This window comes from Mustela putorius, unplaced genomic scaffold (assembly GCF_011764305.1).
Source record: "Mustela putorius furo isolate JIRA1106 unplaced genomic scaffold, ASM1176430v1.1 tig00537248_pilon_pilon_pilon, whole genome shotgun sequence".
NCBI lineage: Eukaryota > Metazoa > Chordata > Mammalia > Carnivora > Mustelidae > Mustela > Mustela putorius.
This window is the reverse complement of record NW_025422387.1, coordinates 780,870-795,888: the sequence shown is the minus strand read 5'-3', so window position 1 is coordinate 795,888 and position 15,019 is coordinate 780,870. Positions and strand designations below refer to the sequence as shown.

The window sequence follows — 15,019 nt, the reverse complement described above, 5'->3', positions numbered from 1 at the left end:
TGAGCCGAAACCAAGAGTCAGACGCTCAACCGACTGAGCCACCCAGGTGCCCTGTTCTTACTTCTTGCTCAGACTCGATACCCGGGGCTGGTCCCCGCTCATAGCTCAGAGCCCCAGGCTGTCGCAGCAGCTGCCGTCTGGAATACTTCCGGTCACTCTGCCTCGAGAAAAGTCCCTAGAGGAATGTGGGTAACTGTCCTTGCCCAGCAGTGACCCACGCCGTGTCAGCCAGAATTAGTCACGTCGCTCCTGCCAGCCACACAGACTCTGTGCGTGAAACACACCTTCCCAAGGTGGCCAGAAGCCAGAAGGCAGGGGACCTGTAGCTTTGTCCACATGGGTCAGCCTTGTGGGACCCAGCGCAGGGCAGAGTGGATCTGGAGGGACCCACAGAGGACACTCAGCACGTGACCCACTCCCCAGCGCCTCTCCAGCCGAGCCCACAGCCCTAAGCCCCCGCATCTGCAGTTCAAACAGGGACGCTCGACTCAGTCTGAGCCACTGAGCCCCCCCGCCAAAGCTTCCTCTATCCATTTGGAATCTCCGTGACAGTTAATTCTCTGCTCCTGGAATTTTGGGTGGCCGGGGAGACCCCTACCATGTCCACCCAGTCTGAATCTGGACACGATTCCGTTTAGGGCCCGGAAGTGTTAGCGGGTGGGGGCGGGGAGCGTGTGTGCGTGTGTGTACCTGCAATGACCATTAGGAACCTAATCACAATTAACCCACGAGGGAGCTTGCTGGCTTAATGAAGCCATTAGCCAAAGACCATTCTGAGAGAGAAAATGTAGAGACTGAGCTCCGAGCGCATTACCTGTAATGAACCTGGAAATGGACTGGGGAATTTCCGTGGTATTCTTAGCATCGGGAATGGCCAGTGTGAGAGCCACCAGGCTGCAGTCCCAGCGCTGGGAATCCTGCGGACCCAGGAGGAGCCCGGCAGAGGGCTGTGTCACCGCAGGCAGGTGGGCAGCAGCCTCAGAGAGAGGCTGGGACTCTGCTCGTAACTGATGACTCTTGCAGATGTGCGCCTGTTTAATGCCAAGGGTCATTTCTGGGTCCGTTGCTTCCCTGGAGAAAGAAGCGAGGAAATCTCTTTCCTTACAACTCCGGCTTCAAAGAGGAGCGGTGTTTCTGGAGCCAGATTTTGGAATGAACTGACCCAGAGGTAAAAGGCGCGGACGGACGTCCCAAAGCCACAGACCTTTTTTATCTTTAATCTTCATTAGACCCTAAAGGGAAGAATGACCAAAGGGCTTCCAGACAGAAAAGAGACTCTCATCACTTGGAATGTCCCTGCCTGGGAGGGAGACGCGATGCTAATGGTATTGCACGATCTGGGTGTGAACCGAATGAGCCGAAGTCCCCGAGCTCCACTCCCACGGGCAGTGGAGAAAGAGCCTTCGGTTTGCATAAAAGTCTGCGTGAAAGACGGCACCGGCGGTCCAGCGTCCGTCACCAAGGTCTAGCGATCCTGGGCATTGGGGGATCAAAGTGACTGACTCACTGATCTTGGAGCAGACATCGGCTCCGGTTTGCTGGCCGGGACTCTCTTCACTCCCTCTTCTTCCGAGAGTCACAGGGAGGCCATCCTCCCCTGGACAAGGGTCCACTGAGCCCCCGCGAGACCAACCAGACTGCCCTCCCCCCCCTCCACCCCCAGAATGTAGCTCCTCAGCAGAGGGACTCAGAAGAGAAATGGCTGAAGCGGTTCACCCCATTCCCCGACTTCCCGGTTTTCAGCGACCTGGAAGCACGTCAGGGGCCTGCTTTTCCGAGGCCTGCTGCGACTTTTCCTGTGACCCTGGGAGCTGCCCAGGACCCAGCTCATAAGAACTGGTGTTAGTTCCCTACTTTAATACCAGATGAGTCCCAACTTAATATATTACAGTTCTGGGCATCAGAAATCAGGAGTGAGTCTTACAAAGCTAAAATCAAGGAGTCAGAAGGGCTGGGTTCCCTCTGGAGGCCGTAGGCAAGGATTGGTCCTTTTCTAGACCCTGGGGGCCCCCCACATCCCCCAGGTTGTGAGCTTATCCCCCTGACCCCTGCCTCGTTACCCGCCTTGTGCCCTCTTCCTCTGACCCTCGTGGTCACCTGCTATGAAGGACTCTCATGATTCCGTTGGGTCTGCCTCAGATTGCCCAGGACAGTCTGCCCGTCTCAAGATCCATCCCTGCATCACAACTGCAAAGGCCCTTAGACCACGTAACAGAATAGACTCCCCAGGTCCAGAGATTAGAGCTCGGGCTTCGGGGTGGGGAGGCGCGTTACTCCAACGACCGCCACACCTTGCTAAGACTAGACGGAGTTCCTTTCTGCTGCCTACAACCCAAACCCGACCGATAACATCACCTCCCCTCGGTCTCGGCAAAGGAAGAAAAAAATAGCTGATAATCATTGCAGTGGGTCACTACGAAGATGATCCTGAGTAAAACTAAATTGTTAAATGTTCTTGGAAAATGATCCCCAAGAACGGCCTTTCTTTGCCCAAGGGGAGGGCTAAGCCATCAGGTTCTGGACAAGGACCACCTGGCAAACACTTTGGAAGGTTCCCGGTAGTGTTCCAGAGCACTGACTTGCTCCCTTGACCCAGGTACGTCTGCTTCCTCCGCCAGGACACGGAAATTCTGAACACCGCCATACTCACGGGGAAGACGGTATCCCTGCCCATCAGGGTGGTCTCCGTGGAGGAGAACAGCGCTGTGACGGATATCTCGGAGTCGGTGGAGTGCAAGTCCACAGACGAGAACGTCATCCAGGTAAGCGCCCCAGCTGCTCACCTGCTTGGACGGATGGGAACTTCCGCTGAGCACCTCATTCCCTGGGAAGGTTCGTCCCTGCCCAGAAATGAGCAGTTCAGCTGGTGGGTTTACAAACACCACACTTCCAGTCACTCCACTAAGTTTTTCCATTTTGATGTTGCGTACTGGCATCACTCCCAACCTGGTATTCATCGAGTATGCTTTGGGCTGAGGTTCAAACCCTGAATACGCAGAAGAAGCAAGCAGACGACAGGCAGTAGTAAGCCAGACGTGCCCGGGCTAGAAGGATGGCCCATCCTCGGCTACTGCTAGTGTGGCTGGGAGTACCTGGGAGTCAGTATTGCTGTCTTCTCAAAAGAAACTACAGATTTGGATTTTATGTAAAGATTGCTCGTGTTCCCCCATGGGCAACCAATTATAATTTTTATTCATGGGCAAAAAATACATCTGCAATGTGAGTCCGGCCCATGGGCAGCTGTTGGAACCACCGACAGGGCAGATCATGAATGGTGAGGCGAATCCGGCCCCCCTCCTCTGTTGTGTAAATAAAGTTTTATTGGAACATGGCCGTTCAAACCTATTTCTGTATTGTCTGTGATGGCTTTTGCATGACTGCAGGAGGGTCCTGTGATGACCTACAAAACTAACACATCTCTTCATTCGCCTTTCCAGGGAAAAGTTTCCCTAGAAAAGCCCTGCTCTAGAGACTAAGTTTCTTGGTGGAATGACCCTAATTCTTGGTCTTTCCCGCCAATATTCACTGTGATGTGCCCACAATGCTTGTTCAAGGAATAAGAGAGCATGCGGGCTGTTCCAAGCCCAAATGAACCATTTGGTCTTTCTCCATATGTTTTGTAGTCCTGGAAACACACCCAGAAGAAAACATAACAGATCCAAGGCAAGCAAGCGGATAATGGGTTTTTTCTCTCAAGGGGAGTCTGACACAGAGCATCAGAGTCTTTTCTCTGGGGTTAAAAGCGGCACGTGTCATCGAAGAGAACCATACAAATCACTGAGTGCGGGAGTTAGGGTGAAAAGACCCTCCCCTGCAGACCGCAGCCCTGCTCGGCTCCGACCGCCCATCACTCTCGGAGCACTGGGCAGAGGGTGGCATGCAAGCTGACCGGGTCGTGATAGCCTCCCGGTGGCGGCAAGGGACCCCAGCCACACCAGGATGCTCTCGTCCCTTCCTGACTATTGTAGGGAGCATCTCAAGGAAGAGATGCTTTTTCCTAATTCCCCCGAGAGTGACTGATGAGGACTGGTGGTCCCAAACCCACAGTGGCTTACAGAAGACCCGAGAGGCCTGCGGGAGGAGGGGGAGGGGAGGAAGTGCTGAGCCACACTGTCCAGGAGAAGCCACGTGGGCCACACACGTGGTTTCAGTGTCTCCAGTGGTGCCACTCAGAAAAGGAAGGACAGTGAAGCTAATTGTTTTAAATGCAGGTATTTAACCCGTCATATGAAAACCGTGATCATTTCCCATGCAATCGATATAAAAATGATGAATGCAACATTTCATTACTTTTTGGCACCCAGTCTTTCGAATCCACTGCTTATGCGCACATAGGGCACGTGTCCAACCTGACCCCACTCCAGGGCCCCCCGGCCGCCGTGGCCAGTGGCTGCTCCACTGGACACAAAGATCTCAACACCGGGGTGGGATTTCGTAATGTCGGCTCTGCCGGTATTTTGTGCCTGGTAATTCTTTGCTGGGGGCTGTCTGTGTGTTAGAGAACCAGTGCTCTGAGGGAAGCCTGCTCTGTTTCTGGCTGGACCATCACCCCACTTCCTTGTGGCCCAATCACCCCACATTCCTGGCGAGGCCAAGGTGGGGAGGAGCCCCTTGGTTTGATCTGGAGCCTGTCCTGCCCCAGCCACAGTCACACACCCTGTCCTTGGCAACCATTGGTCTTAACAACCGATCCCCTAAGAGCCAGGACCCCTGGTAAGGAAGTGTGACCCTTTGAAAGGACACGTTCACACAGACAACTTCTCTACGCGGGTTAAAAAGTCCGTCCATGAGCCAAAATCCCCAGAAACAAGTTTCACTGTAGTTGTTGGTGTAACTACCTTTAGTTCTTCTTAAATGAGTTTCTCATGGAGTCGTCACTTACGACCGTTTTAGAGAGAAGGAAGAGAGAAAGCTAGTATTCCTGGTATTTCCAGGAATATACTAGCGTTTCCAGGAATGGGATCAGTATCTTTAGAGAAACAAACGTATCTGAACTAAAAGTCGCCACCTGGAACGACTTTGGAGTCGCTGCCCCGGGCTGCTGACGAAGCAACGGGTCATCCCAGGTCAGCAGAAGCCGGGGGAGGGGGGGCGGGGATGTGGGAGCGTCTGGGCGGACTTGGACGCCATCCCCAGGACGCAGACTCAGCCCGTGGTTCGGGGTCTAATGACGTCAGCGATACTCGCCGAGGTAGTGGGACACAGCTCGGGGTGCCGTGGGGAGGGGCGGGGAGGGAACGTGTGGCAGGTGCAGGAGGGTCTGGATTTAGACGGAGCTGAGTTCTATAGACGATGCCGAAGGCTTTGACATCCTCCCTGGGCACAAGCGGGCAAAACAAGCCGCCCCAGTTTGCTGCTAGAAGAAGCGACCCCTGGTCGGGGACGGAGTGCGGCCAGTGTTTCTACGTCCCCTGCCCTAGATGCCTGAGTTCTTCTCCCCACGGGGTCATGCCCGGGGCCGCGCCAGGGTCACCTGTGCATGCAGGCTCGGTTGTGAGAGAAGATCCCTGGGCTTTGGGGGCCCAAGTTCTTAATAACGGCTGCAGACTGGACCAGGCTGACCCCTTGATCTGAGACGTCCACCTTCCAGAACCGTGGGAGCCATGAACACCCAAGACGCCCGGTCAGAGCAGCCCATGGACTGAGGCAAAAAGCCCACCTGTCCTTCACCCCAAAGAGAGAGAGAGAGGGTGTGTCTCTCTCCTGCTTGGCCACAAGCATGCCTGCCCTCTGCTTTTTAAGGGGACCCTGTCTCTGCCTTCCAAGGATGCTCGTTAGGTGGACACCCTTGAAAAACAGCATTCAGACAAAGGCAATAGAGGCTTTGCTTGTAGGATATGCAAGAGAACCATGGAGAAATCTTCCAAAGCCTTCGCAACCTCGCCGTCCAGAGCTCTGCAGTCTTGAGCAATTCGTACATCCTCTGCTGCCCGGTCTCTTTCGGAAAGTGGGGACCGTCATAGTCCCTAGTCCAGAAGGCCACTGTGACGATTACCAAGTTTCATCAATCACAAAAAGGACTTGACCTAGTAGCCCACACATGGGAAGGACTTAGCTCTGAGGTCCGCTCAGGCATCCCTTCGACAGCCCCGGGAGGGACACTGGGGGCTGTGGGCCCATGTGCTAGGCACGCTGTTGCTAAAATAAGTAGAATTGCAGCTCGCTTTGTGGGTAGAGTTCAGCGATACCTTAGTGAACTTCCTGGGCTGGGTAACCATCGCCATGACCCAGTTTTAGAATATTTTTGTCCCCCAATTTGCCGTTACTCCGCATCCCCACCCCTAGCCCTGGGCGACCACTAATCTACTTTCTGTCTCTATAGATTTGCCTTTTTTGGACATTTCATAGAAATGGAATCCTACGGTATGTGGTCTCTTATTAAAGCAGCTCAGCGAGCATTTCTTACACATCTCTCTTGACAATATCGATGCGTATCCATATATAGAAAAATAATTTTTGAAACATGAGATCACGAAACACAAACTTCCTTCACCACAATTTTTGTAACTGTCAAATCTACACACACACACACCCCTGCATATCCGTCAGGCCCCCGGGGTCAGTGTGGACCTACCCGCCCTCCTGCTGTCCCTTTTTCCCCGTGGACGATCAGAGAAGCACGGTCCATCGCCCTGTGCCGAGAGGGGCCCCGGCATGTGCACGGTTCTGCCTGTTCCCTCCTCTCCCCTGCAGCAGCCCCCGGCGTGCCCTTGGCCGGTGGGCGTCTGGGGAAGGGAAGCGGCCGGTGCGGAGAGTCGGGTCTGGGGTGCGCTCAGCACCCCGAGTGTGGGTTTGCAGGCATCGAATGTGGGGGGGGGGCTGAGCGCTCCGGGAGCGTCTGCGTGGATGTCCACCCAGCAGGAGGAAGAGCAGCTTCCCAGCAACAACGTCTCCAGGAACAGGAACAGGGAGGGGACGTGACTGAGCCGCCCCAGGGCCCTGGTGACCCCCACGGAGTGCTGGCCGTCCCCATCTGTCCACACGCCAGCGTCGTCAGAAAAAAGACGTGTCCTGTAGCCAATGATGGGGCATTGTCCCCTCGCGCGGGGTGGGGCCTCGGTTCTCCCCGGGCGCTGCCCCTGTGGGCCCGGAACTTCCTCTCTACCGCAGGCGCTTTGGATCCACAAGCTCCGAGTCCTGGGGAAGCTGGGTTCTTGGCAGCAGCCCCAGGGGTGGTTCTGTGGGCAGCGGTAGGTGGTGCCCCTGGGCCCCGGGGCAGAGTGGGCAGGCTTTCCCTGGGAGGGAAGATTGGCCCCTGCACTCACACCCCAGGGTGCTGGGAGAAGCATCTCCTCCCCAAGAGCCACGGAGTGAAAGAAGACCCAGGAGCACAGAGCCATTCCTGGGCCGCAGGGGACCGGTCGCGGGGCCCAGCCGGGCCTTTCCGGCGACGTCTCCGCTGCTGAGGGAAGACGCTCCCGCACGAGAGCAATGGCTGGACCCCGGGGCCCACGTGAACGAACCAACATTTCATTTTTGACTTTCTGTCTCTTTTGTGCTGATTGAATTCTGAGACACGTTGTCCTGTCCCGGGATGGCTGCAAGTGGCTACAAAACCTTATTTTTACATGTGGAATATCCCAGAAAAAACGTACAAATGCCTTTAGTGCAGCCCGGAAAGCCCCCGAGATTCCCTCTGCACCAGCGTAGCTCATGGGTTCACCCCGAGTCAGCCACTGCGGCCAGGGGATGGGCAGCCCCCCGTTGTGGTCCATGACCCTATTCTTGAGGCCAGAGGCGGGGCTTCGTGCAGTCCTCCCACTGATGCGCGGGCTCGAGGTCCTCCACTGAAAAGGGCTGGGCCCAGGAGAGAGAACAGGTGCCTGCAGTGGGGCTCCTCCCCTCCCAGACCCTTACTCCTCGCCACCTGACCTTTCCCCGTCCCAGAACCTTCCTCCCATTTCTTAATGTGGCCTGGGTCGGGAGAAAGTGCCACTCCAGCCCGGTCCGTGAATCACCTTCCTTCCTTGGCTTTTCTTGGTGACATTAGTCAGAGCAGTGACGTGCCCCAGAGGAGCCACTGGCCAGGAGGAAGCAGAGGAGTCTGACTTCTCTGGGAGTCTCCTAGCAAGCCTGTGTCCCTGGTTCTCCCAGGAGGACATGGCCCTGCAGTTGGCTGTTGAAGCCAGCGGGTAATCGCCAAGGAAGCAGATGCCTGGCACGTGGACAGCTTGAGTGGGGCGATCCCGAATCAGAAGAGGAAAACGCCCATATAAATACAGCAGGCTTGCCTGAGACTCAGACCCAGCTTCCTCTGGCCCCCGAGCTCCCAGAGGGACGACAAGGGTGGTCACGGCCAGGGGCCTGGTCCTGGGGCCCCAGGACACCCCTCCTGAGATGCCCCCATCCAACATGTGGCTGGACTGTTTCCGTGCTCGCTGCCTGGACACCCCTGCGATTACACCCTCTGCTCCTCGTCCCCAGTGACAGAGAGACAGCCCCGTGTTCAGGGAGCGGCTACCCCCTACCCTGGGTAGCTCTGCCAGGCCTGGGGTTCAGAGAGAAGCCGTGGGGCACCCAGCCCCATCATCACCGGACTGCTCCGTGCCTTCTGTCCTGGTCCCCAGCACTTTGGGATCTCAGGTGACATCACCGGAGGAAAATGAGGCAGACGGCTCCCCGGGACGAGGCGTCGGTGACTCGGCATGAACTCCTGGAGAGACAGGCCTGATCTGTTCAAAGCCGTCACTCTGGAAATTTCTTTCCATGCCCCTCCTCCAGACAGGAACAACCAGAGCCCCTGTAAAGACACTTCTGGGGCTAAGGTGGTCCGTCTGCCCGACCCTCCGCAGGTGCCCCTCCCCGGCCCGGCATGACTTGCCCGCCCGCCGTGTACCAGGCACTGGGCTTATTCCTGCATTTGCAGGAATTTCTCATTTGACCTTCCCGGCAGATCTGAGCGGCCGTAGTTTCCCTGCACCATGCGCCCTAGCCGGCTCCGGGACACGGATCCCCCAGCTGCCCTGGTCCTCTGCAACAGGCCGGTCCCCGCCTCGGAGCCTGCGCACAGCAGAAGGGGCCGTGCTAAGCTCTGGGCGTTTGCTCCGGGCTAGACCCTGAATTCCACCTTCTGTGCACACACACGTGCACACCTGCGATGGGACGAGTCACTGTGTCAGCGGCCCGTGCACTGCGCGGCTGGACTGCGGCGATCTTCTCACGCTGCGGACGTGCAAAAGCCCCGAGGCGGACGTCTTAAACACTTAAAACTGAGACACGTCGAAAATATCTCCGTTAAGTCTCAGAGAATGCCACAGAACCTTTCTTTTCCTTCAGAAACTACATTGCTCCTAAACGTCCCTGGTGGGCCACGCGCTCAGGGGACGGAGCTGGGACTCGGCTCTCAAAGTCATGTGAGTCACTGTACATGACGGCGTGAGACCGACTTCTGAAAAGAGAAGGAAAGAAATTGGGTTTACTAAGACTCTGGTCCGCGAGCGCCTGACGCAGAGACGTCAGGGAAGGAAGACCGTGTCACCACAGGCCACAAGCGATGTCTTTAAATCCATTGTCCTTTTTAATTCCAGAGTGAAAGACCAGAGGTGACTTTTCACCAGTTGCACTGGGAAGGGCCAGAGAGAGAGAGCCTTTCTGGGGCGAAACCACGGTTGTCACATCCAAGGCCGAGGACTCCTGGCTGTGGCACGTTGGACGGGTTGTTCAACCTCTCTGTGCCCCAGTGTCCTCGCCTGGAAAGTGTGTGTGCGCGCTCAGCATGGAGTCTAGTATACAGCAGACACCGGGTAAATGCTCCCTCCTCCCCCAGCCAGGCCTGGCCCAGCGTAGCTACTACCTCCAAGAGGACAGGATGGCCGAGCTGAGACTGTGTGGTGTGTCCCGGTCTCCGCAACATTCCTCAAGGTCAGCGGGATAACGTGCAGGTTATCGTGATCAGATTTCCGCGGCCGTGGGAATCCCGTTAGGCCTCCACAGTGAGGGTCAGGACGGGAAAAGAGGGAGGCCCCCAGACCTCGTCTCGGAAATGCTGGCCGGCCCCAGGCCCTGCCGGTCCCCTGTCCTTGTCTCCTTGAGAAGTTGGGACAGCTAATGTGACGTCTTCAGTGACCAGGGAGCCCGGCCTCCAGGAGAACAGTGACGCTTCCCCGTGAGCACCGGGAGAGAAGACCACGGACCAGAAGGGCCATGGGGAACGGGCCGCTGAGAAAGGAAGCGGGTCCAATCCCAAAGCTGGGTCCAGACGAACGCCACTGCTCTAGAATGAGAAGTGCTCCATGGGGTTTTCCCCGAATCCACTGTGTCCTTCTTAAACCTGGGAGCAGGGCGCCCCGTCTTCTCTTCCTCCCAACCCTCCAGCAGCCTCTCTGCTTCCCGAGGAGGAGAGACAGAAGGCGTCCATGGTCTGCGGGCTCAGCCGAGTGGACCCCTCAGTGCAGCAGGGCTAGGTCGGGCTCCACGGGTCTCGTCCCAGGGTGACAGAGAGACAGCAGCGACGTCGGGGAAAGCCTCTCGTGGCAGAGCGCACAAGGCCTGCCCCAGCGCTCGTGGCGCCCAAAAGCCTGGCTGGGACCGGCCCGCTGTCCTTCCGTTCACACTCTCCTGGCCCAACTCGTCACAGGGCCAGGTCCACATCAGCAGGAAGGGAAATAGAGTCCGCCCGCAGGAAAGAGGGAAGGATCAAAACAACAGGTTCATCATCACAGAGCTGGTGGGCATCAGGATGGGGAGCCGAGGTGTGGGTTCGACTCCCTGTGTGGCTCACTGACTCCCTGCTGTGTGATGTTGGGTGAGTTACATCACCTCTCTGTGCCTTCGATTCCTCACTTGAAATATGGATAGGATTCGCAAGATAAGGCAGTTCTCTCTCATGTGTTCATGGCGAGAGTTCGGTGACATCATCCACGGGAACCTGTCAGAGTGGCTCCTGGCTTAGTATAAACAGTCAGCAAATGTTTGCTGTTGCTGTTACAGAGTGTGCAATCACCCGTGAAAGCCCGCCTTCTTGTGGGCACCTGTGCGTGCAGGCACCTGTGTGTGCGAGCACCTGTGTGTGTGGTCACCTGTGCATGTGGGCACCTATGTGTGCACCTGTGCCTGTGTGCATCTGTGTGTGCACCTGTGCTGTGCACCTGTGTGTGTGTACACCTATGTGCATACACGTATGTATGTGCCTGTGTGTACCTATAATGCATGCACCTATGTGTCCCATGTGCATACATGTTTGTGCACCTGTCTGCACCTGTGTGTGTGTGTGCACCTGTCTATGCATGCTCTTGCGTGTGTGTGCACCTGTGCACAGTGGGGGGAGTAGGTAGCCCCGAGTGTCCCCTCCAGTAGGAGGGGAGTGGTAAGCCCCATACCTGAGCACCAGGTACTATTTTAGGCACTGAATAAACACGAACATTGAACAGAGGAATCAAAAGCTTTGTCATCCTAGAGTTTATGTTCTAGAAATAGAGCACAAATAATAACCACTATAAATGGCTGAAATGCGTAACATATGAAACAGTAATACAGGAAAAATGAGAAGAATAAAGCTAGGGAGGGTCTGGAGTTGCCGTCCACATGCAGATGTCGGAGACAGGGCCTCTGGGGAGTGCACGTGAAAGTAAGGCAGCACTTCTCAGCCTCAGCCACACTGACATTTGGGATGTGCTGACCTTAGCTGGGAACTGTCCTGTACGGTGCAGGATGTTGAGCAGCAGTGCTGGCCTCAACCGTTAGGTACCAGTCACCTGTCTTTCAGCCATGACAACCCCTGCCCTAGTGGTGACAACCCAGAAGATCTCCAAGGATTGTCAAATGTCTCCCAGGGGACACAATGGCCCCTGGTTGGGAGCCACTCTGTGGAAGACCTAAAGGAGATAAGGAACAAATCACACAGGCAAGTGGGCGAGGAGACTTCAGGGGGCAGGAACAGCACGTGCAAAGGTCCTGCGGCAGGAGGACCAGCGAGGACACAGGGCACGAGGGGGCGGTGCGTGGAGGATGCTCGGGAGAGATCCCAGGCGATCGTCAAGGAAGAGCTTGTACTCCTCGAAGGATTTTGTCAGAGTTGAAAAGAGTTCTGTGATTCGCACAAAGCCCCTGATAAGAAGATGGGAATATGAGGAGAAGCGCTCTCTGTGCTGGAGATGCCTGTTCGCCCTTCCGGATCCCCGCACCACCTCCTCCTGTTCCAGGAGGCTGACATTTGTGGTCACTTTGCCAGGTGCAGCCACCCCTGGTTTCCCTGCGTGCTGAGGCCGTGGGAGGCTCGGGCCGACGCGGGGAGGGGGAGAGACGTCAGCATGTCCATCCCTCTGGGCCCCTCCCGCAAGCCTGTGGTTGACAGCAGCCGCACCCTCCGCCAAGGTCACGCTTAAAGCGATGCTCTTCTCCCCCAGGGCTGGAGGCCAGCCGTCTGAAATCAGGCTGTACGCAGGGCCCTGCTCCCTCGGAAGCCTCCAGGGGGCTGGGGAAGGATCCCTGCCTTGGGTCTGCCGGCTCCGCACGGCCGCAGTCCTCGCCGCTCCCTGGTGCGTGGCAGCACCTCTCCATCTCCACCAGTGTCCCCACATCACCCCCGGGGGCTTGCCTCCACATCCTCCTCTCTTCGTGTGCAGACACCAGCCCTCTGTGGCCCCCTCCGAGCTGGGAAGACCTCGTTCCAGCTGATGACACCTGCCAAGACCCTATATCCACACCAGCTCCCGGGCTGAGGTTCTGGGGCACGTGGATTGTGGAGGAGGCTCTTGAACCCTCTCCCCCGTCTGTCTGGCAAGCGGTGCTGTCTCCTGCTAGTTTCCCGGAGCCGGGACCACAGCTTTGTCCAGAGTGCCTTTGTCACCCTCTCCTCCGGGTCACATGTAGCATCTGTTTCCGGCCCAGATTTGGACTGATCAGCCTGTCCAAGTGGGCTCGTTTGGGATGCACTAAGGGACGGACAGCAAGGGCAGCCTATGGAGAGGAAGCAGATGTGATCCCTCCCGGACTCGTTGGCCAGCAACCTCTTGCAGCTCCTTACTTTCCCAGCTCACTGGCCAGCAGGAGCAGAGATGACCCAAGACCCCCCCGCGGCACAAGGGTGACTTCCAAGGCCCCAGTCTCAGGCTGCTGCCTGTGAAGACAACACCGTCAGAGCCGTCCGGCAAATCCGCCATCTGCAGCCGCGGTCTGCAGGTGCTGGCCTCCCCCGTCTCACCACAGCAGGCCAGCCCCCCCGCCCCGTCCACGAGCCCCAGCTCCCCAGCTTCCTCTTCTCCAGAACGGGAAAATGATTGCCGCCGGCAGCTCCGGAAAAGGACTGAAGCGAGGAAACCACCTGGCAGACAATCTTCCGGAAGAGGGCATCGCCGCCGCACAGGGTCGAGCGATATTTTGTGTGAACAGAGCGAGGCCACAAACTCAGGAGTACAAGAAATGTCAATCTGACTTTTTTTGTGTCTGAATTTAATTTCCATTTCCAGCCTCAGGCTCCCAAGTGGCAAAAAGCAAAGAAACAAACCAAAAAACCAACCCACAGAACCAAAACAACTATGCTAGGAGTTTGATTTCCAAACATCTTAAGTTTGAGATGCTAATTAGAGATCCAGGGGGAGATGCTGAATAAGCCATTGGGTCTCTGGGTTCTGGAGGTCGGGTTCTGGGAGTCACTGGCACAGAGGCGGTTGGAAGCATTATAACGGAACGACTATAGTCCTGGAAGGAGCGTGCTATGGACCGGATGTCTCTGTGCCTTCCCCCGATTCCTGGGTTGAGACCCTAACTTGCAATGTGATGATGTGAGCAAGTGGGGCTCTGGGGAGGTGACCGGGTCATGAGGGTGGGGGCCCTCATGGGTGGGGTAGGATCAGTGACCTTAGAACAGAGTCCGCAGAGAGCTCGCTCACCCCTTCCGCCGCGGGAGGACAGAGCGAGGAGGTGGCATCTGTGAGGTGGGATGGGTCCTCACCAGACGAGGGATCCACTGGCGTCCTCCGCTGGGGCGTCTAACCTCCAGACGTGTGAGAAACCACCATCCATCCTGGAAGTGCCCAGTCGGCCACACTCCGTTCCAGCAGCCCGAATGCACTAAGACCAGAAACGGAAGATTCCGTGGAAACGGAGGAGGGGCGATTGCATTATTTCAAGGAGCGAATCTCCCCATGTGGTCCCCAGGCCTAGAGCATCTGCGTCACCTGGGACTTTGTTAGAAATGCAGTCGTGGGTCCCCCTCCCCACACCTGCTCATTCGCAGATGCTGGGGTGGGTCCAACCGTCTGTGTAATGACCTGCCCTCTCGAATGTTGAGTCTGGAACCTGCTTGGCTGCTGTTTCAGGCAGAAGTCGTACTGGATGTCAATGGCTGGCCAGCAGGTGGCTTTGCCCTCCCTGTGGACAGTGCTCCCCAAGCGGTTCCCCCCGGGCAAGAGGCGGGCGATGTCGTAAACAAGTCGCCAAGGCCCGAGTGACAACAGAAGATGCCCACTGACCACGTGCCGCTCAACCAGACCCACCCTGACCCCTCCAGGCCCTAAGAGCAGACTTGCTGGTGGGGTCAGTGGCCACCATGCATTTGGACAGGAGAGTTTAAATGTCCGAGTGGGCAGAGGCCAGCGGGCAGCCTTCCCAGGGGGCGGCCCGCCCACCACGAAAGACGGGAAAGAGTCCCAGAAATGAAGCCAGGGACTGAAGAGATTCCTGTGGGGTTTTTCTGTTCCTATTTTGCAGATAAGCCAACTCGTTTTGTGATATTGTGGTTCTCACTTCTAGCCACTTAGGAGATGATTAATGCATCCCGAGACCCCCCCCCCAGACATTTATGTCACCCGCAGGAATACCGGGGACAATGGCTCTATCACGCGCCACAACGTCTTACCCTTGGCGTTCGTCTTGATTATTTACATATTCTGGAGCGGTCAGGTTCCCTCCCACCGGAGCTCAGGAAGGTAATAAATGAGCGAAGTCAATGGTCTGTAAATTACAACATTGATTAAAGAAGTGATTACTGATACAACTCTTGCTCGGCTATTATGCTAATGTCTGCCCAGATCCAGGACAGTGTTTACATGCTAATGGCAAGTCTGGGACAGCAGCTAGA

General features: G+C 56.5%; 1 protein-coding gene across 1 annotated transcript in view; it reads left to right on the top strand.

Moving 5' to 3' along the window:
• The window catches only part of TMEM132C (transmembrane protein 132C), a 288,038-nt gene that overhangs the window by 259,790 nt on the left and 13,229 nt on the right, over nt 1-15,019 (top strand). Inside the window, exon 5 of the mRNA XM_045073630.1 lies at nt 2,619-2,762. Coding sequence (XP_044929565.1) covers nt 2,619-2,762 — 144 coding nt within the window. The remainder of the gene's footprint in view (nt 1-2,618; nt 2,763-15,019) is intronic.